Source organism: Garra rufa, chromosome 22, assembly GCF_049309525.1.
Source record: "Garra rufa chromosome 22, GarRuf1.0, whole genome shotgun sequence".
Lineage (NCBI taxonomy): Eukaryota > Metazoa > Chordata > Actinopteri > Cypriniformes > Cyprinidae > Garra > Garra rufa.
The window spans coordinates 14107188-14132288 of NC_133382.1; the positions used below are offsets into that span (position 1 = coordinate 14107188).

Consider the following 25101-nt stretch of genomic DNA (forward strand, 5'->3'; position numbering starts at 1 on the left):
TGTACTATTTCTAAAACGCTTCTTTATGAAAAAAAAACAAAACAAAACATTGTTTTCTCAATACTTTACCTATACCGCTGTGAAGGAAAGAGCGCACAATCGATCACCGAGGCATCGATATCAACCTATTCAGCACCTCCACCATGGACAGCACCTGCTAAGGTCGCACTTAAGAAGGTTTACCTTAAGCAATATCCTAAGGTATAGTTTGGAGAACACACGTAGGAAAGGTATACCTGTAGTTAAGGTGTACCTTTTGAGTCTTCGTAGCACGCTAAGAGACAACGTTATCGGAGAACGCAGCCCAGTGCGTTACATGATGCCCCCTACTGATCATGTCTTTCCTGTGTCAGAGCATTTTCTAGGATCCCTCGCAATACACCGGCGTCACGCGAGACCACTTACTTCCCGCGCGCATTTTAAATGGCCAGGGCTGCGTTCTCCGATAACGTTGTCTCTTAGCGCGCTACGAAGACTCAAAAGGTACACCTTAACTACAGGTATACCTTTCCTACGTGTGTTCTCCAAACTATACCTTAGGATATTGCTTAAGGTAAACCTTCTTAAGTGCGACCTTAGCAGGTGCTGTCCATGGTGGAGGTGCTGAATAGGTTGATATCGATGCCTCGGTGATCGATTGTGCGCTCTTTCCTTCACAGCGGTATAGGTAAACTATTGAGAAAACAATGTTTTTTTTTTTGTTTTTTGTTTTTAATAAAGAAGCATTTTAGAACTAGTACAAACTGCATTTATCGGGGCTCATTGAAATATGTACATGCAGAAATACATGTGGATGTGTTTCAACTTATTCTCATCATTTTGCGTACGAATAACACGACTTTGCAATAGTGTGTAATGCATAAGCCAAAGTCCAATTTTGCGTGCATATGATACGCCAATCCTTCCAATTAACTTCAATGGAGAGAGGATGCGTATAAATACCACGCATCATCTTTTATATAGATGATAAAAGGCTATAGCCTTTTCTGTCAAATGGTTCGCCCGCTGATGTGCCTCAAGATAGTAATTAAAAAAAGCTAACAACCATGAAAACACTTCCATACACTGGCCGGAGGAGAACTGGTTCCCCGACTGAGCCTGGTTTCTCCCAAGGTTTTTTCTCCATTTCTGTCACCTGTGGAGTTTTGGTTCCTCGACGCTATCGCCTCTGGCTTGCTTAGTTGGGGACACTTTCCAGCGATATCGTATACTATTTGAACTGAACTGGATGATGATATCACTGAATTCATTGATGAACTGCCTTTTACTAAAAATTGATTGTTTACAATAATGCGTTATTTACACACTATTGTTCTGTTTAAATACTGTGCAGTTGCTTTGACACAATCTGTATTGTTAAAAGCGCTATAAATAAAGGTGACTTGACTTGACACTGGGTGTAGGCTAACAACTTAAGTATTTTATGTGTAAAATTTTAAAGTAAAGTAAAAAATGCAATTTTAATACTAAATCAGATTTTATATTAAATGTTCATATAAAATTTTCTATTTGTAATTAAACTGCGATGTAAAAAAGCTTTTTGCGTGGTGCCCACTAGCGGTATGAACCGTCAGCAGCGGTAAGGTATAGCTAAGAGCGCTCCAGACCAACCTTACGAACGTATGACTTACAGAAGGTATACTTAACTAAGAAGGTTTCGGAAAACACATATTAACGATAAGGTACTTCTTAAGGTACAACTTAAGAACGACGTAGCGTTAAGGTGGTTTCGGAGAACCCAGCCCAGATCTGTATAAGATTTCTAGCAGCTGCCTGTATCAAACCAGAGGCTATTACATTGGATTGTGGATGCAATGGCTTATGAGTCACAGAATGTAACCTACTCTGTAGGTGTGCGTAAAAAATTCACCTCTGTCTTGATCACATCTGTTGTGCTAAGTAAACTCTGCTTATGCCGAGCAACCTCGACCACTTTGCAAGTGCACTTATGGTAATGTTCATGACTCCTTCAACCATAGACTTCAGCGGGTTATTAAGTGAACCTTGCCTTGCCAATTAGATAGTTTTTACTGTTGCATTCAGTGGATAATCTACTCAGAATTTGTGCTCTACATTTAGCCCATCCAAGTGCGCACACACACATTAGTGTTCATATTGCTGCAATGCCCGGGGAGCAGTTGGGGGTTCAGTGCCTTGCTCAAGGGTCCCACCTTAGTCGTGGTATTGAGGGTGGAAGAGAGCGCTGGTTATTACAAGTCCGACTCTAACATTAATAGCTAACTACATCAAGCACAAAATCAAAACACAAAATAGATGCAATGACGATGCAATCAAGATCCTTTAAAGCCATCATTATGCGCATGTTTTGCAAGGCGGTTTCTCTCTGCAGATGATCAGGGTTATGGAATGTGACAGCATCTGTAATACACTAATAAGTTTAGAGGTGCAATGTGCCTTTTAGGGCCCTGAACCGGTTTAAGTAATGAAAACCGTAAAAAAAAAAAAAAAAAAATTTGACAGGAACAGGAACAGAACCAGAAACAAAATTTTATAGTATAGTATGCAAATGTGAGCTGACGCATCCAACGAGTGAAAGGTCCTCGCTCAGCTGTCAACTTATCATAGGTAAATTCAACAGATCGTACCTGCAGCACATCTGTGAAAGTTCTAAGGCCAATTTAAAATATTGGTACAGTAAAAAGTGCACAAAATCATTATTTTGTTTAGTCAGTATTTGTGGCAGTTGAGAAATCATGTTGGGAAATTGCTCCAAAAGGTGTGCTTTTTTGCGCCAATGCATTGTTCAAGGATCAGCGTGTCGTGTAATATTCTCATTTAAACTTTAACAGCCAATTAAAAAATATTGGTATAGTGAAATTTGCTAATTCACAAGATCAATACATCCTTTATTAAACCGAGCAGACTGGAAACATGATAAAACTAAAAGTTCAGAGGACACCGTAAAGTAGCTAACACAAGGAGAGCTGAACGCTAAACAATACTCGGCATTCTAAAAGAGGAAGTGCCTCGTATTTATGTATTTGAGTATGATTGGATACATGTGAATTATTCATTAATACCTATTATTGATTAGTTACATAGCCTACACAAGGCTTTGTACTTCACTCAGGTTCCAATCCGCTTGCTCAGTTGTATGTCAGGAAAATAACCTAAATGAACAAAATGCCGTCATAATACAATTCTCTGTAATTTTCTATGCTGAGGCCAAGTGTGTTGCATTATTGCCTCATCTTGCTCGACTGTAAAGCTGTGTGCAAAAACACAGATTTACATTTAGCAGATACTTATAATTTAGTACAAGCAATTTACTATACAAGTGATGATAATACAAAGTTTCTAGAGTAAGCTGACTTGTTGAAAAGCCATAAAGAAGCTTTTTTATTTATTTATTTTTTAATTAGGAAGTGTCTAAGTGCCAAATGCTTGTAGGTAGGGCTGTCACAATTATGAAATTTGGCTGACGATTAATTGTCCAATAAATAATTGCGATCATGACGATTAATTGTCTGTTTTAGGGCTTTGACGATTAATTGCCTGTTTTAGGGCTTTGTCGATTAATTGTCATACAAATTGTTGTGATTATTTAATTGAATCCCTTGTAAATAATCACTTGCAATAACACATTAATACACTTAAAGCCTTTAAGTATTAAAGTAATTTATTAAATTAAAAATATGTATCTTTCAGAAATGTGTACATTTAAAGAAAAAATGTAAATGTATATGAAAGTATAAATAATAGAAACAATCACCATAAAGTTACCATAACACAAAAAGGACTGTCGTGTCAATATCTCAAACTAAAGTAAAATATAAATATATTTTACAAATTGCTGTTTTGGAAGTGTACGTTTTCCCTGGCAATTCATATTGCTTGTCAAAGTTGTAAAGCATTTCTTTAAATGCTGGTTTCTCCACAGTATTAAAAGGCTGCATTTCCTTAGCGATGTATCTCGTGACACTGTTGGTCAGCGTGCGCCATTTCATACTGTCGCGTTTATATTTTGTTACCCGTTCGAAGGCTTGCGCTATTGTCACCTGACTGGAAGTATGAGCGGCTGTGGATGACTTCAAAACTTCGGCGAACTCTGTTGGGTGATGTGCTTTCAGGTGATTCCTAAGATTTGTGGTGTTGGCAGCTTTCGCTGGTATTTCTCCTACAAATTCGACACACTGCCGTGTCAACGTCTTTTGGCTGTCCTTGATCATCGGGTGTAAAACCAAAATGTGCCCAGATCGGCGCTGTCGTTTTCGGCTTCGAAACTAAATCCATCTTTGTTAAATAACTGGGCTGCTCTAACTCAAAATGATGGAGAAACCAACAGGGCCATATCATTTGAAAGTAATGCTCGTAATTGCTCAGCGTAATGAGTTCAGAGGGAGACCGGTAGAAGTAGAGTGCTGCAGGTACTACAGCGCCCCCTTGTGTCTTCTAATAGTGGGCAATAATAACGATCATCTGCTATGACCGCGATTAGACCAATTAATCGCGATCAAACGATTATTTAATAATCGTGACAGGTCTACTTGTAGGTCTCAAAGATGACCAATAACTGTATGCTTCTTCTCCTCAGGTTTTCATGACCGTGAGGGGAAGCAGTACTGCCAGAAGTGTTTTCTGGCCCTCTTTGCCTCTCGTTGTCAGGGTTGTTCCCAGCCCATCATGGAGAATTACATCTCAGCTCTAAGTGCTCTGTGGCATCCACAATGCTTTGTTTGTAGGGTAAGTAGTTGCTGGATTCTGAGGTACAATGAATGTGATATGTTATTATGTTAATTTGTTACTGTCGAGGTGGTCTTAAAGAAGTAGTTCATTTTCAGGACAAAAATTTACAGATAATGCACTCACCCCCTTGTCATCCAAGATTCATGTCAGTCGTAAAGAAATTATGTTTTTGGAGGAAACATTTCGGGAATTTTCTCCATAAAATTGACTTTTATGGTGCCCCCGAGTTTGAACTTCCAAAATGCAGTTTAAATGCAGCTTCCGAGGGCTCTAAACCATCCCAGCCAAGGTCTTATCTAGTGAAACGATTGGTTATTTTCTAAAAAAAAAAAAAAATTTATACTTTTTTACCTCAAATGCTTGTCTTGTCGAGCTCTGCATGTACTCTTGTGTATTACAGTTTGTGACAGTTAGGGTATGTTGAAAACTCTTGTCTCAGTGTTTACAAAGTGAACATGCAAAAAAGGTCAAACGCCCTTTATAAAAAAAGGGAAAAAAAAGGTAAAACAGAGATGTAGGACGATTTTGAAGTTGGAGGAGAAAATGAGACAAGAGTTTTTTGACATACGCTAACTGTAATGAACTGGAATACACAGCGTTCACACAGAGCTAGACAAGACAAGCTTTTGAGGTTAAAAAGTATAGAAATTGTTCACTAGATAAGAACCTTATTCCTCGGCTGGAATTGTTTGGAGCCTTTTAAAGCTGCATTTTGGAAGTTCAAACTAGGGGGCACCATTTTAAGCCATGTTCATCAGAGAAGTTAATAAATAATTTTGACTCAACATTTTGAGTCAAAATGACAACATTTGACTCAGTGAAGCTCCTAAACAAATGTTAAGGAGGAGCTTGCCCATCTGATCTGCCACTCATTACCTCACTCTGCCATTCATCCAGTATTTGTCCATGAAATGTTTGATTCTTTAAAGATCTAATTATTTCCACCAACAACAAGTTCTCCTGCCCTCCAGAGTCTCAGCAGTCACTTTCAGAGCCCCATCCACAACCATCTAGTTGTGGCACCTCCTGTGTGTGTAAAGCTCAGCATTTCACTGATAGGTCTCCGAAATGTAATTCTAGAAGACTTCTTGTCCCTTTCCTGGCTAGAATGCCTCATCTTTCCACAGCCTCATCTTTCTCCGCTACTCATATTCATTGTCGTCTTCTTCTTTTCATTCCTTATTTACCGCTCCATTAACTGAAATATATATTGTAATATTAAATATTTTTTTATATTAATTAAATATGAAATAATATACCAAACAAACAAACAAATACTTAAATTCTTTAGAGGGAACAAAATAATAACAAGAGAGAGTAGTGAGTTTCTTATTTTAGTATTTTTTGATGCAAAAATTTGGGGGGGGGGGGGGGGGGAACTGTTAAACGTCACTATTTTCCCATTGCTCTGACAAACAAATATCATAATACTGTTACCTAAATATTTTTATCTTAAATAATTTTACAGTGTGATCAGAAAAGGCCTGGGATACCACGCAGAATGGCTTAACTCAATTAGAAATATGCAATATGTGTCATTAATGAATAGATATCGTATAACTTAACCCAGTGTTTATTGTTCATTATTTTCTGCAGGAATGCTATAGCCCATTTGTGAACGGGAGTTTCTTTGAGCATGAGGGGCAACCCTTGTGTGAAGCTCACTACCACCAGTCCAGAGGAAGCGTGTGCCAGGCATGCCAGCAGCCCATCCTGGGGCGCTGTGTCACTGCAATGGGTGCCAAGTTTCATCCACAACATCTGGTGTGCCACTTCTGCCTGAAACCTCTCAGCAAAGGCTGCTTCAAAGAGCAGGAAAACAAACCATACTGCCACCCCTGCTTCATCAAACTCTTTGGCTGAGGAGAGTGAGGAAAGATTTTAAAGCAGTTACTCAACTGCCATCCAGCTTTTCATAAAAAAAAAAAAACCTAAAAAAAAAAAAACCTTGCCAAATATACATTGTATGGCCAAAAGTCCTTTATTTGGACACACCCTTCTAATTAACAGAAATAATTATTCTTAAATAAATTGTGCACTATGCAGGATCATACAACCTTTTTGCCAGATGCTGCTGTAGTTTGGGCTGCGTGTGTTCTTTTAGCTAATACCATGTCAGGGGCACTGAGGAGCATTCTGGTCATGTTGAGTGTACTTGCAAGGAAAGGTCAAGTTTGAATACTATAGTCAAACAACAACTAACTATCCTGCATAGTGCACCTTTAATGCTGCACCATACAATGTTCTACAAAGGTGCTGTGAATTGCTGCCTTTTATAACACGATCAGGCTGTCTGTGAGGTCAGACTTTGATGTTGGTTAATGGGGTCTGGTTCGCAGTTTGCATTCCAGTTTATCCCAGTGTCAACAAACTTTAGGTCTGGCCAGTTGGCAGGTCACTGTATGGCATAGTTTTAACATTTAAAGAAAATAGGGGGAAGTCAAATCTGGTAATTATAAGGGGGTGATTTCTTTGCATACTTTTGCCCTGTTTTTCATGTGCTTTTCAAACCTTTGCTGGTGTCCGATAAAGGAGACATCCAAAATGTTGGGGGAGGGGGGGATCTCCAGGACAGGTTTAAGAAGCACAGGTAAATATATCACAGATGAATAACATTGATTGATAAATGAATACAGAATTTAGAAGTAAAGTATTAGCTCTATCTATTGATTAGCTGACGACTAAATTATCTGGGTTAAACAAGAGAGACATCCAAAATGTGCAGTATTACGGAGGATCTAAGAATAATTACAAAATACAAAAATAAAATACATTTTATCCATATTATAATAACAGGTTTAATAACAATTTTAGTTATCAAATCATCAACTTTGCATAAATATAGGTATAAATGTTGTATGTATATATATATATATATATATATATATATATATATTAGGGGTGGGCATAGATTAATTTTTTTAATCTAGATTAATCTAGATTAAATCTTGGAATTCATCTAGATTAATCTAGATTAAAATGGCTAATTTGAATTCTGCTGAAGGCATTCAGAATATGTGTGCTACCCAAATAATGACTAAAAGTAAGTCTTTGAGAATGGGTTTCTCAAGCCAGGTGGCGCATTAGACCAGGGGCTCATCCAAACTGCATCACAAACTGCTCGATAAAGCTGTTCTATGATAATTTGTTGAGGAAAATAAATTATGTTCAATAAGATGTACTTGTGTTTACTAACTAACTAACAATGGAATTATTTTTTCTACCTATTAGATTGTGATTTTTTAACGTCTACACCTACCCAACCCTAAATTTAGCCCTTACTGTAATAAAAAAACAGTATTATTGTTGTACAGTGTGATAAAAATATACATCTACGTATATATATCTATGGTAGCCAGTGTTTCCCCCTACGTTTCCAACTTGGGGGGGGGGGGGGTGTTACATGTTACACCGGACTTTTATTTTGACAGGTTGCCATGAAGTTTCTGTGTATACAGTATGATATGATGCGAGTTTTCTCAAATGAAACGGTAAAAGTGACACTCACAGCAGTTTTGGAGATTGAGTTTATCTGTTCATGTGAGATGAAAATGCCAAAAATTACCGGGAGCGTCACGTGTGTTTCAGTATGCGTGTAGTAAAAGCGCGTCTCCACCATTCATAAATACAGCTAGGCAAACGGAACATACCGGATTCATATTAAAACGGTCTTTTTGCATTTCAGTTTTCACATACACTAGTCCATATCGCGATTTGAATTAAGTGACAGACCAACATTTGATTTATGAATCCAAAAAACGACGAATTTACGTGGCATTTCGCGCTATAGTAGATTCGGTTTTTATGAATGGAGGACGAGGAGATCCCGTCTGTGTTTTGGCGGAGGAGACGTAAACGCGCGACCATATTCTATAGTCTTTGCTTGGTATACATCCGCGTTAAACTATCAAGGTGAAAGTCATCATAGCTTGCGTAGTTTAGACCCAGCTCCCAACCCAACTTTGAGAATAGATTAACGGCGATATTTTTTTTATCGCCCGATAAGAGTCTCACGTTAACGCAGCACGTTAACGCCGATAACGGCCCACCACTAATATATATATATATAATTTCCACCTAAATATAAATATTTGGTGCAATGCTCGGTTTGAATTATTAAATTGTTAGGCCACTTGTTCATCAAGAATACCAAATATATTTTTGGTGTTCTTGGTGCATTACATTATACACCATATTGTATGTTTTTAGCAGAGTTTGTAATTAGGGTGGGCAACACCATTTTAAAGGGTTATGATTATATTGTTTCACTTTGGAAGACACTTCTCTAAGAGGAGTCTCCAAGATTAGCAATTTGAAATATGAAGGAAAATAGAAAAGGAAAAAAAGAAGAAAGCTATTTAAAATGTAAAATGAGCATCCAAAATGTAGACTTTATAATTGCATTTGTCTTCATATGTTTTTTTATAACTTTGAGTTAGTCTGATTTTCACCCGTCATCTCCACTTTTGACCAGAGTGGAAAATAATGTACTCAAATTTAAATCTTCACAGCTTATAAATGCTTTGCACTACTGGCCTAATCTGGCCTTTTTTAAGAAAAAGAAAGTTTTTGGAGTTTGCAGTATACCAAACAATATAACAAAAATGAAAACAACATTATAGACGTCACTATAAAAATCAAACCTGAAAGCTTATTTGTTATATTGCAGTGTTTATTCTAAATTATTTATCAATGTACATCATCATAAAAAAAGATAATAGTAATGTGATGACGTGTACAGCAATGCAAGGGCTGGTAAATAAGAGAAAGGAGTTTGTATACCAAAAGAGAAAGTGACAGAAAGTCACATTAACTGTTGTTTGACTAGGTTTACAAAACAATTTTTATGTTGGTAACAGTGACAATCTCTGAAACAACTTTGGTCTATTTGCCTATAAATAGCTTGGAGAAGTTATAATAGTTTTAACCAACTTTATCTGATATGAATAGGCATCATTATTTCTTATGTCAGCATTGCTAAACTTTTGTAATGTTATACAAGTCAGCAGAAAGAAAGCTAATTACCTGTTCATAAGATATATTTTTGGATGTCTGTCTTTTATAGATGTTGAGGAAGTTAGTCTCTAGTGACATTCTCACTGATAAGGCTGTTTTTTAAAACTATTTATTTTTTAGAGAACCACTAGATGGCGGCATTTATGATGTACTCCATATTGTAAAAATAATAATAATAAATCTATACAGAATTAGTGGAAAACATACTTTAATAAAATAAAAAGTGTAATTGACAAAGAAAGACGAAAGACATTGTGTAAAGAATAAACAGGAAGTTACTAGTTCCAAAAAAGTAGTTAATAATATAGACACAATTATTTGTCATTGGACACTCTTAAAACAGTGTTATACTGTCATGTACTTACTCATTAGAATATGATATCAACCATCTATGTTTTTTTTACACATTGGCTTTATACTGCAGCTTGATATCACAGCATGTTTTTACATATTGTCTATTTCAGCTTACAGTTTGAAGTATTGTCATTGTAAATCTATATATTGTGATTTTACTGTATCACCAAACAACCAAAAAGTAATGCGTGATTGATTATATTATTACTGTACAATATTCCCAAAGAAAATAAATTTCTTTATTCATAAACAAATTAAGCTTTAGACTTTTTTTGTGTAGAATCCTAAAGATACTATACCACCTAATTATTGAAGTATGTGAACTGGCTACAAAATGCCTGTGGGGCGATAGTAATACTTCTTGTTCGAGTCCCACAACGTATTTATTTGCATTCTAAATGCAATGAGATGATTGAACACTCATTCCCTTATTTGTTTAGTGAAACTTTTCCCCATGGGTCAGTCAACTGTACTGCCTAGAATTATACCATTTGATGTCAAAAAGCATGTTTCCCCACTGACTACCATAAAAATGATTAAAATTAGACAGCAGATTTTAAAAAATAAACAATTTGTGTCTGTGATGTCTGCTTTATAGTTAAACTAATCAAAGTTATTATGTTTCTGTGTAGATAGTTTTCTTTCAAAATGTAGATATTACTGCAAATATTTTGGCTGTTAAATGGGAGATGAGCTAATTCATGGCTACAAGATTCTGGGTTAGTTGTAACACCAAAGCTGTGGGTTAATTGTAACATCAATGAAACGGGTTACAATCTACCCCAAGCAAACTTTTAGTTGCATGTATATAATTTCAGTATGCCTAGAGGAAGAGAAACCAAGGGGTGTCTCGAATTATAAAGAGAACATCAGAAAAAAAAGAGCAAGCAAAGTCTGTAAAATGGCAAAATTGTATGGCATTTTCCATGTACTACAGATTCTATAAGAAGAGAAAGGGAAGAGGTCAAGGAGTCTAGGCTACCACAGTGAAAATAAAGTCTTAAATGATGAACAAGAGAAAGATCTTACAGAATAGCATAAAAGGTTTCAAAATTGTTTATTTATTTATTTATTTTTTCTTAATGTTACATATCACCCTGGTGGATATCATAATGTTACATCTCACCCCAGGGTATGTTACAACTAAACAGGGTGGATTTCACATTTGACTCTTTGACGCATTTTTCTTTGTTTGTGCTGCAAAGATTACAGCTATGTGTTTCAGGGTTTCATGACTCTTTAAAGTTGCCATAGAATGCATTGATACAATATTTTAATAATTGCTCTCTGATATGTACATAGAAGGGATATGGCATAGGAAAGGGCAAAAATTCTCCAAAAAATGGTTTTACAAGTCTATTTACAACCCTAGGATTTGTCCCTAGAATGAAATGGTCTGTTATTACCGTATTCAGCTAGCTTTATTTTATTAGAACACGTTATTTGTTTTCTGTGCCTTTCTGAGCGACTCCGCCCCTCGTGCCCTCCCGCTTATTCCCTCGCAGGAACTTGCGAGGAAGAAGCAGCGGGGCAGAGGAACTCAGCGCACAGTGACAGGTGAGCTCACGCCGGCTGAACTCCCACGTGCCTCGCCTTCACCACACAGAGAGGAATCGCCCGTTCTCTTCCTGCATCCAGACCAGCGTCCCTCTGCTGCTGTGAGCGATCTGGTCTCTTTCGGAGGGAGCGAGTGCGAAGCCATGGATGACAGCATGTCTTTGGCTGCATCGGATGGAGAGGAGTTGTTGGGCTCACCACATGACCCGGTATGGACGCCGAATTGTTCCGCGTCCTATCAAAAGCTGTAGAGGAGCTGGGATTGGACTGGTCTCCTCCTGAGGAGCCCACAAGGAGCCGTCTGGACGAGTGGTTTCTGCCGGGACGCCGCCAGGCCCCTCGTCAACGAGCCTCGCCATTCTTCCCTGAAGTACACAACGAGATCTCCAAATCCTGGCGTGCTCCATACTCCGCCCGCCTGCATGCTTCCTCTTACTCCGCCCTCACGATGGTTGACGGCGCTGAAGAGAAGGGCTATGACAAGCTGCCCTCGCTGGATGAGTCTGTGGCTGCACATCTGTGCCCGCCCACCGCCATCGGATGGAAGGCAAAGGCACCTCACCCATCCAAGCCCTGCAGGGCTACTTCGGCCCTCGCTGGACGAGCCTACTCGTCGGCTGGACAGACTGCGTTGGCACTTCACTCAATGGCGGTCCTCCAGGTGTACCAAGCGAAGCTCCTCCGCAGTTTGGTCGAGTCGGGCCTGGATGACGCTGCGTTCAGAGAGCTGCGCAACGCAACCGACCTGGCGTTACGCGCTACTAAGATGACGGCACAGGCAATTGGGAGGTCAATGCCCAGTTTAGTGGTGTTGGAGCGCCACTTGTGGTTAAACTTGACAGAGATCAAGGACGCAGACAAGGTCGCCTTCCTTGACTCTCCCATTTCTCCTACCGGCCTGTTTGGACCAGCAGTGGAAGGCTTTGCAGAACGCTTCACCGCAGCGCAGAAGTCGTCCCAAGCGATGCGTCCCAAAGCGTTCTAGCTCCGCAACGGCTCCCAGTCGCCCCAAGCCGGCGCCGACTCAGCAGCCTGCGAAGAGCACTCCCTCAGCTGCCCAACCAGATCCCCAGGTGGAGCCTCGTCATCGCTCCCGCTCGGCCAGACGCTACCCTTTCCCTAAGCGCCAGGGACCCCAACCCAAGGTGGTGTTGGACCAGACGCCTCCAGCGTCTTCCTGATCTCAGGGACAGGAAGAGGGAGGGGCCAAGTCTCGCCGGAGCTGGACCAACCCCCAAGTTGCCTCTCCTGAGGCTCCAAACACCCTGTTCTGTTCCGGGTGTAGAAGGCTGCATGTTTGTAAAAAATATGGCTGTGACTTACGGGGCCCCTGTGTTAGCGCCCTTGCAGCGTACCGCTTTGATAGCGGAACAAATAAAAAACATTTTCAAAAAGACAGCAAATTTCCTCTTCCAGTGCTATCGAGCAGCGATCAACTGCTCGAACCAATGCAATCCCTCGCCACACGGGCCGAGTCATGGCAAGCCATCCCCGGAGTGTCGAAGTGGGTTCTGGGCATAATAGAACGAGGTTATGCACTCCAGTTTGCTCGAAGACCACCTCACTTTCACGGAGTGGTCTCCACCTCAGTTCACAGCAAAGACGTAGACGTTTTGCGTACGGAGGTGAGGAATTTGTTGGCAAAAGGTGCCGTAGAAACGGTTCCTCCAACACAGAGCGAGTCAGGCTTCTACAGCTGTTACTTCCTCGTTCCAAAGAAGAATGGCGGTCTAAGACCCATCCTCGACCTCAGACATCTGAATCGCGCCCTCATGAGACGGCCGTTCAGAATGCTTACGCTGAAACAGATCCTCTCGCAGATACGCACAGAGGACTGGTTTTGCTCACTGGATCTGAAAGACGCGTACTTCCATATCCAGATTGCCCCCCATCACAGGCAATTCTTGAGATTCGCCTTCGAGGGAGTGGCTTATCAATATACAGTCCTCCCGTTCGGACTGTCCTTAGCTCCCCGCACGTTCACGAAGTGCATGGACGCAGCGCTCTCCACCCTGAGACAGATGGGAATCCGCATCTTGAACTACCTCGACGACTGGCTCATCCTGGCCCAGTCATAGGACGAGCTAATACACCCCAGATCCATAATCCTCAGCCACTAAGCCACTAATCCTCAGCCACCTCAGCCATAATCCTTGCCTCAGGGTCAATTTTGCCAAGAGCGTTCTGTCTCCCAGCCAACGTATTTCGTTCCTGGGAGCAGTTTTCGACTCCACCCAAATGAAGGCAGTAGTTGCGCCGCAACGAGCCCAGGCTATCCGGAAGCTCGCGGCCTCCTTCAAAGTCGGAGCCCTTCGCCCTCTCAAAATTTTTCAGAAGATGCTAGGCCTTATGGCCTCGGCATCTCCAGTACTCCAGTTGGGCCTGCTTCAAATGCGCCCTCTGCAGTTCTGGCTGAAACCAAAGGTTCCTCCTCAGGCCTGGCGTCTAGGACGCCTACGTAGCAAGGTAGATCGAGCCTGTGTCACAGCTCTGACTCCTTGGAAGAACCCTCAATGGATGGAACAGGGCGTTCCCCTGGACATGGTATACAGAAGGAAGGTGGTCTCGACAGATGCCTCCAACTCAGGTTGGGGAGCACTGTGCGACGGCCACCCTGCATTCGGCCAGTGGTCGAAAGCAGAGAGTCGCCTTCACATCAACTGCCTAGAAATGCTAGCAGTGTGTTTAGGCCTTCACTCCCTTCTGCCGGTCTTAAAGGGACACCACGTCTTAGTCCGCTCGGACAGTATGACTGTGGTGTCTTACATAAATCACCAGGGAGGTCTTTCGTCGAGACGTCTTTCCACGTTAGTGGAACGTCTCCTAAAATGGGCTCAACTAAACTTCCGCTTGTTGAGAGCAACGCATGTGCCAGGCAGGCTGAATCAGGGAGCAGACATGCTGTCTCGGAGCAACGTCTCCTCAGACGAGTGGATGCTTCATCCCCAAACGGTTCAGGAAATATGGTCGGTCTTTGGCAGGGCGCAAGTAGATCTTTTCGCCTCCAGAGACAATTCTCACTGCCCAATTTATTTTTCAAAGGAACAGGATGCATTGGCCCAATCTCCTCTTGTATGCATTTCCTCCGACTGCCCTGATAACACAGGTCATCAGGCGAGTCAGGGAGCAGAAGCTCAAAGTCCTGTTGGTGGCCCCATTCTGGCAGAACCAGCATTGGTTTCTAGATCTACCTCGGCTGCTTTCGTCAGCGCCGTGGCCCATTCCACTGAGACAAGATCTCTTGACACAGGCAAACAGAACGCTATGGCACCCCCAACCGGAATTGTGGGCGCTGCACCTATGGTCTCTCGACGGGAGCCTACAAGTCTCCCCGAGACCGTTTTAAACACTATCTCTCAAGCCAGAGCATCCTCTACAAGGCGGCTCTATGATCTTAAGTGGTCTGTCTTTTCCGCCTGGTGTTCCACCCGCGGTGCAGATCCGAGTTTATGCGACATATTAGTGATATTGTCCTTCCTTCAGGAGCTGTTGCACAAGGGACGATCTCCCTCCATGCTCAAGGTCTATGTGGCGGCCATAGCGGCATTTCATGACCTTATGGACTGTCAATCTGTGGGAAAGAACGATCTGGTCATTCGTTTCTTGAAGGGGTCGAGAAGGCTTAACCCTCCTCGCCCCATCACAGTTCCTTCTTGGGACCTGCCCACGGTGCTGAGGGCTCTGAAGAGCCCTCCCTTTGAACCGCTTCAGTCCATTGACCTTCGCCCTCTGACGATGAAAACTGCCCTGCTTCTGGCATTGGCATCAGTCAAACGTATGGGTGACCTACAGGCTCTCTCTGTGAACCCTGTATGCTTGGAATTCGGGCCGAAGACAGAATTTTTGCTGAAGCCAAGACGTGGTTATGTACCTAAAAGTCTCTCGACGCCGTTCAGAGACCAAGTTATTTCCCTCTTGGCACTTCCCCCTTGGGAGCAAGACCAAGATTTTAATCCCCTCTGCCCCATTAGGGCATTGAGGTTTTATGTAGAGCGTTCTGCTTCTTTTAGGCAGTCAGAACAGCTGTGTGTTTCGGTGGCTGCACCAAGGATAGTGGAAACCATCATGCTGGCTTACTCTTCTTTGGGCCTACAATGTCCCATGGGGGTAAGAGCCCATTCGACTAAATGCATCGCCTCGTCCTGGGCCTGGTCCATTGGTGTTTCCATTGCAGAGGTTTGTGCGACGGCTGGCTGGGCCTCGCCGTCCACATTTGCTAGATTTTATAATTTGGACGTCCTGGTCTTGCAGACTCGGGTCCTTTCTGCATAATGGGATAACTGTTACCAGTACTAGATATTATGTTGTAACTAACTGTACTATTTCCCTGGAACAGATGTTCGTTAGGTCATCCTGATCGAGCAAGTTGGCCCGTATTAGCCCTTTAGTGCTAGGGCCATGTCAGTCGTTCCTCTACCATAACAACAGCGGGATTGTACTGGTTCCCCATAAGCGTCTTCGACACAGTATGAGTGAAAGTATCGAAAGGGAACGTACTCGGTTACTCTCGTAACCTCGGTTCCCTGAGATACGGGAACGAGTACTGCGTTGCTAGCCGTGCTATGTAGCTGCGCGACTCAGTCGTCGCTTCAGTCGAAGTACCTGAGATCCTATGGCGAAATGCACGCTTATATAGCCAGATACTCGCCCCTTTTGGCGCGATCGGGCGCGAATCATCGCCATAGGCTCATGCAGTTCTGCTGCCGAGCCATTGGTTCGTTTTTTACTCACTGCACGAACCAATGGCCGTGCAGTTACACTGCGTTATTGAAATGCTTCAGTCTCAGGAGAAAAAGGAGCTTTTTCCATAAGCGTCTTCGACGCAGTACTCGTTCCCGTATCTCAGGGAACCGAGGTTACGAGAGTAACCGAGTACGTTTTCCATTCTATGGCACCTTTAATAACAGAGACTTGTAACTAGTTTAAATCATGTTTTGAACACACTAAAACTCTAAGATACAGGCAGAAAGGTAAAAAATGCTTCAAGAATCCCCTTGTTAATGTAATACAAAAAAAAAAAAAAACATTTGCTGTTGTCCCCTGGGAGTCCAACCCTCTAACCATTAGGTCCTGACTGCCCCCACGTGCCCCATGTGGCATCTACCTATACATATCTATGGTTATATTTGCTAGTGACGTGTTAAATCATGCTAACAATGTATTAAAACATGCTAACATGCCAAACATACTTGCAACGTGTTAAACATGCTAGAAACATGCAAATTCATGTTAAAACATCTGTCTGTTTTTCTAATACTTACTTAGATATTTAGATACTTCAAAAAAGTTCAATCTGAAAACCTTTAAACTTAAAGCTTCTTCAAACTTGCTGGCCAGGCTTTCTCAAGGCGTCATCAAAGTATTTATTAAAGTATGTATTTATTAAAGTTGATTATTTGTTTCTGATACAATTCTGAGCTTTTTATAGCCCCCCCCCCCCCACACACACTTATTAAGTATTGGTTTTGTGATTAAAATATGATTAAAAACACTATATTATATATGTCTTTAAGTACTTTTCGTGATAATATGAAAATTATATATGTTTAATTATATAATACATTCAAATGGGAAGTACTTTTGCAATCAAGAAGGTGCAAGGTGAGAAGCATAGTGGATCTACATGCATATTAACATTACCCCCCTCCAGAAGCCAAATGGATCAGAATCAGACCATGGAGGAGCTGATGGTGGAAGGGACCATGGAGGAACTGACAACAGAAAAGTCCACAGGGGAGCTGATGGTGACAGAGACTATGGAGAAGACAGCCAGGAGGAGGGTATATGATATCAATTCCAAAAAAAATCATATAACATTCCAAGAAACATAATAAAACATAAAATTATATTATAATTTAAAGAAAATACAATTTTCATAACCGGTTTTGATGTTTTCTTTGTGTGTGTCGCATTAAGAGTGATAAGAGAAAAAATTAATTGCTGACAGTTTAAAAAAGACCTAACAATAAGGTTGTGTTAAATAACTACATAGGTTAAAATTAATATCAGTAAGCACATTGTACACCATGATACCTTGTGCATGTACAAAATGTCAATATGAATCCAATCAAAATCTCTGTTAAAAAAACCTTATATCTAATAAAAGAATCCTGCATGACTCTATTAAGACCGAATAAGCTCTGCCTTCACTTTAGCACTGGTATCAGTCCTGGTACAGCTGGTATGCAGCTGGATACTGTTGGGATTTGTTACTGATTATCAACACAAATTGGGTCAAGTCAACCCAGCTTTACCCAACACTCAACTCACCGTTTGTGTTTAAAACATAACCCAGCTTTTTTTTTTTTCATTTAAAAATTTATCTCATTACACAATTTCTCCAGATTTCCAGTAGATATATAATTGAATAGAATATGTATAGGATGTATGGATAAAAAACTATAATAATAATACAGTAGCCTTATATAGGTAGACCACAGTATTGTTTAATTATTCTAGCTAAATTGCTCCCAAATGTTAGATAGTTGCAAACATAGTAGGCAATATGTAATATTACAATAAGTACTTCTTAGTTATAAAACACATACAAATATACACAATTTTCAAACTTCCAAGTTGTTTCCCCTTTTTAGGTTGTTTCCCTAAACATTGCCTAGTTTTCCTTTATTCTAGTTTTCTTGTTTTCCTTTACTGTACACTGTTATTACAAAAAGGTACCTTGCAAATTCAGTTTACTTACACTTTACATTGCAGGCTGTAATCTAAAGCATTACAAATTACTATAATACAAACGCATTATATATTGCCTACTATATACTAAAATAAGAATGCACCTCAGATCGCTATTCATCAGTTAGCATTGGCTACCAATGGCTGCTTGCATAAAATTCAGGGCATTAATGTTTGCCTACAAAACCACCACTGGCTCTGCACCCCTTTACCTAAATTCACTACTTCAGACTTATGTGCTCTCTAGAAGCTTGCATTCTGCAAGTGGATGGCACATTATCACTTTCACAGACTTTTATATTAACTGTTCCCTCCTGCTGGAATGACCTGCCCAACTCAATCTGAACAGCTGAGTCATTATGAAGCAGCCTAAAACACATCTATAACTCACTCTCTATTATAATTCTATTTTATCTATTTTATCTATTACTTGACCCTTCAAGACTTGCACTCTATTTGTTTTTAAGGCCCCTATTACTAGCTTTCTGTCTTTTTTTCCCTATTCTATCTTTTTATAAATGTATTTATTATATAATAATAATAATAATAATAATAATAATAATAAATATAGCTGCAAGCAGCAATTACGGGGCCAAGCATTCAAAGGGGAAAATGAGGAGCTAAGGATGGCAGGAACAGCAGACCAACTGCAACAATAAGTAAAAAGAAGCCATTTTAGGATGATTTTAGTCAAAACGACAGAAAAATTATGTAGAACGCCTACTGATACGATTTAATGGCTTATTAGGTTTGACCAACAGGTGGCGCTGTTATCAAAGCGATGTGGTGTGTTTAGTGTGAGGTGACAAAGGCACACTCAAAGTTTGGTGTCTTTATGTCAAAGCTTTGCAGAGATAAAGCCTCAGAATTATTTTGGCATCAAGCCTAAAATTTGTAGAGGCGCTGTACGAAAACGGTTTCTTCTATCAACATGAAATCCATAACTTTTTGTCAGCACAGTCTGAAGATGATCTGACTCGATTTTGGTGAAAATCGGACTAACGGACTATTTCGAAAAAGTAGGTTTTCAACATAAATCAAAATGGCGGACAGGAAGTTTGACCAGCTGTGGCATATTTGGTATCTATGTTGTTGGCATGACCCAAGGAATATTTTGAGACTAATTTCATTACAATAGGCTAATGCTGTCTACAGTTATTAGCATTTTTGGACGTTTTATAATTTATAGTTAATGAATGGTTTATTACTCTTGACCAATAGGTGGCGCTGTTACCAAATTGATGTGGTGTAATCAGTGTGAGGTGATAATGCAACACACAAAATTTGGTGCAAATATCTCAAAGCTTTGCAGAGATACAGCTTCAGATGCTCTTTGGCATCTTTTCAGCAAATTCGTTGATGTGTTAAATGAAAACGGTTTTGAATATCGACACAAAATCCATAACTTTTTGTCAGCATGGTCTGAAGATGATCCGAGTCAAATTTGGTGAAAATACAACAACCGGTCTAGGAGGAGTTCGAAAAAGTAGGTTTTCAACATTTATCAAAATGGCGGACAGGAAGTTCGGCCAAAATTGGCAAAACTGGTATCGGTGTTCTCAGCATGACCGAAGGAATCTATCAAAATCAGTTTTATTTCAATAGGCTAATGTATGCAAAAGTTATTAGCATTTTTCGAAATTTCGTTATAACTTTTGACCACAAGGTGGCGCTGGCCCCAACATTTTTATGTACATTCAGGGCATGGTGCCAAACATTTTTGTAATTAATTTCGAAATGATACGCTAATCCGTTCTCAAGATACAGAATTTTAAAGCTAAATTCAAAATGGCCGACACCCCAAATGGCTGACATGGGAAAATTGGATATGGTTCGACTCGGCATGCTCCTCCGAATCTAACAGGATGAGTTTCGAGATTTTTTGGCAAAGCACTGAGAAGTTATAAGCAAAAAAAAGCCATTTTTCATATCTCCTGACCACTAGGTGGCACTGTGACGAAACACTACAGGTAGCCTCAGGTCATGCTTTTTATAACACAAACACAGTTTGGTCTCAATACTCCAAAGAGTTGGGGAGATATGGCCTCACATCCATTTTTGCATGCTTTTCGTAGAATTAATTAGCGTGTTATTCGAGAACGGTTTGTCCAATCAACTTGAATTCCATAAATTTTTGCCAGCATGGTCTGAAGATGATCTGAGCCAATTTTGGTGAAAATAAGACAAACCATCTAGGACGAGTTCGAAAAAGTAGGTTTTACAAACAATAAATTATAGAAAAAAAACTAAACCTTACGATTTTTGAATTTTGGTGTTCATTCGACTCGGCATAAGCCAATGATTCAGAGAAAAAAGAATTTAGATTTTGTGGCTTACGATTCAAAAGTTATTAGCAAAAAGAAAGTGAAATTTCGGACAAGTGGTGGCGCTACAGAGTTTGAGTTAGAGACTCCAAACTTGCTATGGTTAATGTTGTGACTGTCCTCTATCAGTGTTCAAAATTATACAACTTTCCCGCAAGCGGTTCTATGGGCTGCCCTAGACTTGCGGCGGAAGAATAATAAATATAGCTGCAAGCAGCAATTACGGGGCCAAGCATTCAAAGGGAAAATGAGGAGCTAAGGATGGCATGGAACATAAGACCAACTGCAACAATGAGTGAAAGGAAGGCATTTTAAGATGATTTTAGTCAAAACGACAGAAAAATAATGTAGAACGCCTACTGACATGATTTAATGGCTTATTACGTTTGACCAAATGGTTGCGCTGTTATGAAAACGATGTGGTGTGTTTAGTGTGAGGTGACAAAGGCACACACAAAGTTTGGTGTCATTATGTCAAAGCTTTGCAGAGATAAAGCCTCAGAGTCATTTTGGTATCAAGCCTAAAATTTGTAGTGGGGCTGTACGAAAACGGTTTCATCTATCAACATGAAATCCATAATATTTTATCAGCACAGTCTGAAGATGATTTGTCTCGATTTTGGTGAAAATCAGATGAACGGTCTAGGAGGAGTTAGAAAAAGTATGTTTTCAAAATAAACCAAAATGGCGGACAGGAAGTTTGGCCAACTGTGGCATAATTGTTATCTATGTTGTCAGCATGACCCAGGGAATATTTTGAGACTAATTTTATTACAATAGGCTAATGCTATCTACAGTTATTAGCATTTTTGGACGTTTTATAATTGATAGTTAATGAATGGTTTATTACTCTTGACCAATAGGTGGCGCTGTTACCAAATTGATGTGGTGTAATCAGTGTGAGGTGATAATGCCACATCCAAAATTTGGTGCAAATATCCCGAAGCTTTGCATAGATAAAGCTTCAGATGCGCTTTGGCATCTTTTCAGCAAATTCGTTGATGCGTTAAGTGAAAACGGTTTCAAATATCAACACGAAATCCATAACTTTTTGTCAGCATGGTCTGAAGATGATCCGAGTCAAATTTGGTGAAAATCCGACCAACGGTCTAGAAGGAGTTTGAAAAAGTAGGATTTCTACAATAATCAAAATGGCGGACAGTAAGTTCGGCCAATTTTGGCATAATTGGTATCTATGTTGTTGGCATGACCCAAGGAATTTTTTGAAACCAGTTTCATTATAATAGGCTAATGGAATCAATAATTATTAGCATTTTTGGAAATTTAATAATTTAAGGTTAATGAATGGTTTACTACTCTTGACCAATAGGTGGCACTGTTATCAAATTGATGTGGCATAGTTAGAGTGAGGTATCAATGGCACATACAAAGTTTAGTGCAAATATGTCAAAGCTTTGCAGAGCTACAGCCTCAGATGCAGTTTGGCATTTTCCAGCAAATTTGTTGATGCACTAAACGAAAACCGTTTCCTACTGGGCATCGACACGAAATTGACTATTTTTTGTCAGCACAGTCTGAAGATGATCCGAGCCAAATTTGGTGAAAATCAGAGTAACGGTCTAGGGGGAGTACGCAAAAGTAGGTTTTCAACATAGATCAAAATGGCGGACAGGAAGTTATTCCAATTCTGACATAATTGGTATCGATGTTCTCGGCATTATCCAAGGAATATATCAAGACCAGTTTAATTACAATAGGCCAATCTAAACAGAAGTTATTAACATTTTCTGAATATCTTTATAACTTTTGACCACAAGGTGGCGCTGCCTCCAAACTTTTTGAGCACTGTCAAGGCATGGTGCTGAAGGTACGTACCGAGTTTCGTAATGATATGTCAATTTATTCGTAAAATATAGCATTTTACAACAAAATTCAAAATGGCCGACTCGCAAACTGGACAGCATGGGAAAATTGGATATGGTATGACTTGGCATGCTCCTCCAAATCTAATGAGACCAGTTTCAAGATTATTGGCCAAACCCTTGAGAAGTTATAAGCAAAAATAGCCATTTTTCATAACTCCTGGCCACTAGGTGGCACTGTGCCGAAACACAGCAGGTAGCCTCAGGTCCTCTATCAGTGTGCCAAATTACACAACTTTCCCGCAAGCGGTTCTGTGGGCTGCCATAGACTTCCAGAGCGGAAGAAAAAGAACGCTAACGGATACCATAGGTGCCTATGCAACTTCGGTGCTTGGCCCCTAATAATAAGAAACAGAACGGATACAATAGGTGCCTACGCACCTTCGGTGCTCGGCCCCTAATAATAATAAAAAATCTATACTAAAAATTAATGTATTATTACTGGGTTTCTGAAACACCAGTGTCATCAAATTATGAAAACATTTACTTAAAATCTCAGGTAGTAAATCTAAGGAGCTTTAACTGACAAAAGTTTGGGAACCCCCGCTCTATATTTAGCTCAGGGGATGGAAGAGAGCATGTGGTTATAGACCAGGGGACAACAGCCATGAGTGAAAGTGTGTGTGTAAGGCCAGAAAAGAATGTGTTTTTGGAAAGAGAACATTTGGGAAACAGATTCCACTCTTGGATGGTGTTCATTTGGTCAAAACGGATAGTGTGAAAATCGGGGGAAGGCGAGTTATTTCTGTCCACAGCTGTCCCTTTTTCTACTACAACTTTTCTTGTAGTGGACCTTAAACTGTTCAGTTTTATTTCAACTGTAAATTTTAATTAACTATATATAATATTCTATGTCTATCTAGAAAATTACTCAGGGGTCACTCTGATTTCAAAGTACATTACAAAAATATTACTTACGAGATGAGAATTAACACCAAGTGTACGAGTTTGATTCTCAGGAAACATACTTTCCAATAAAATGTATAGCTTTAATCCAGTGAGAGGCATTCAGTTCTATATTTTGGACAGTATGTATATAAGCTGCATTTTACTTGATGAAAACACTGTAATGTCATGAAATATTATTACAACTTAAATGAGCTGTTTTCTGTTTTAATAAAATTTAAAGTGTAATTTATTTATGTGATGGAAAACTGAATATTCAAAAACAATTATTCCAGTCTTCAGTGTCACATGATTATTCAGAAATCATTCTAATATGCTGATTCGGTGCTTAAGAAACATTTCTCATTTTTATCAATGTTGAAAAAAAAAGGATTGCTTAATAGTTTTGTGAAAATCATGATTTTTTGGATTTTTTGATTAAAAGTTCAAAACAATATTATTTTTGGAATATGAAATATTTTGTGAATGTCAAAATTAATGCATTTTTGCTAAATAAATGTAAGTATTGATTTGAAAGTATTGAAAACAAATGACATAAACTTTTGAAAGGCCTTATTTTTCTACAATTGAAAATACATGAATGACATAAAATATAAATCCTGGCTAAAGATGGATAGGAACAAAGAAAAAGTTAAGTAACCAATATAAATTACATGAGTATCTATGTAACGACATCTGTAAGTGGTAAGGTAATTAATGCGGCTATTGGGATAGCAAAAAATTGCCACCCAATAAAGATAGTAGCCTATATCTGATGGACTGAAGAAAAAAAAATCTAAAAGAGTCACATTATAACAAACAAAGTGTAGACACAATATAAATAAGAAATTGATGCAGTGCAGTGTAGCCAGCTTCATTGATTATAACGGAACTTGTGAGATCGCAAAAAACTGTGACGGATTTGATTTTATATGAAGTGCTTTTTGCCTGCTTTCTGGAGGAGTTTCCCCCGAAACATTTAATGTAATTTCTGTCTAGTACAAACACTTAATATATGAAAACAATCTGGAGACATGGCATAATAAATATCTAGGAGTCACCCAAAATACAAAAAAAAAAAAAAAAAAAGACCAATCCAAGCTCCCTGCAGAGAGGTAGTATCAGCCCCCACAACCCTGTATTTGAATGCATACCTTCAGTGTTGGGAACATGATAAATGTCCAGCTATGGATGCATATATGGTGTGAAGTGGGAGGGCTGCAGAACACTGTTTTGGACTATACCAGGAGCCTATAAGCTCCCCAATATAGAGCCCCAGTACTTGAAAAGTTTGTTTAGTCATCAAACTTTCCTTACATTTAGATATTTATCTATTAAATACATTCCAAACAATACAGCACTTTTATCACTTGCCAATATGTCGATATGTTGTTAGTTAGCTGCTGTATAGAGCAAATTTGAATTAATTTACATTTTTATGTTCAGAAAAGTATTTATATTTATTTACGTTTACAGTTAGTGACTTACACAAGTATTTCAAGAAGAGTGAAAAACATATGAACACACAAAAGTTAATGTAGGGAACAGAAGCTAATCTATCATATGTAACTCATTTGAGCTAATGTAAATAGCAGTACTTATATTTTACTTTCAAGATTGATAGCGGTATTAGCAGGATATGTCATTATATTTATATGCTAAGAAAGATACTTTCTTATTGGGCA

At 39.6% G+C, this 25101-nt stretch overlaps 1 protein-coding gene across 2 annotated transcripts in view; it reads left to right on the top strand.

The window, feature by feature from the left end:
• LOC141298091 (transforming growth factor beta-1-induced transcript 1 protein-like) overlaps window positions 1-10331 on the top strand; it is a 48443-nt gene extending 38112 nt beyond the window's left edge. For both annotated transcript variants that reach the window (XM_073828599.1, XM_073828600.1), the window contains 2 exons: window positions 4556-4704; window positions 6304-10331. In XM_073828599.1, the coding sequence (XP_073684700.1) occupies window positions 4556-4704; window positions 6304-6570 (416 nt within the window). In that variant the 3' untranslated portion in view covers window positions 6571-10331. The remainder of the gene's footprint in view (window positions 1-4555; window positions 4705-6303) is intronic.
• The last annotated feature ends 14770 nt before the right edge of the window (window positions 10332-25101 follow it).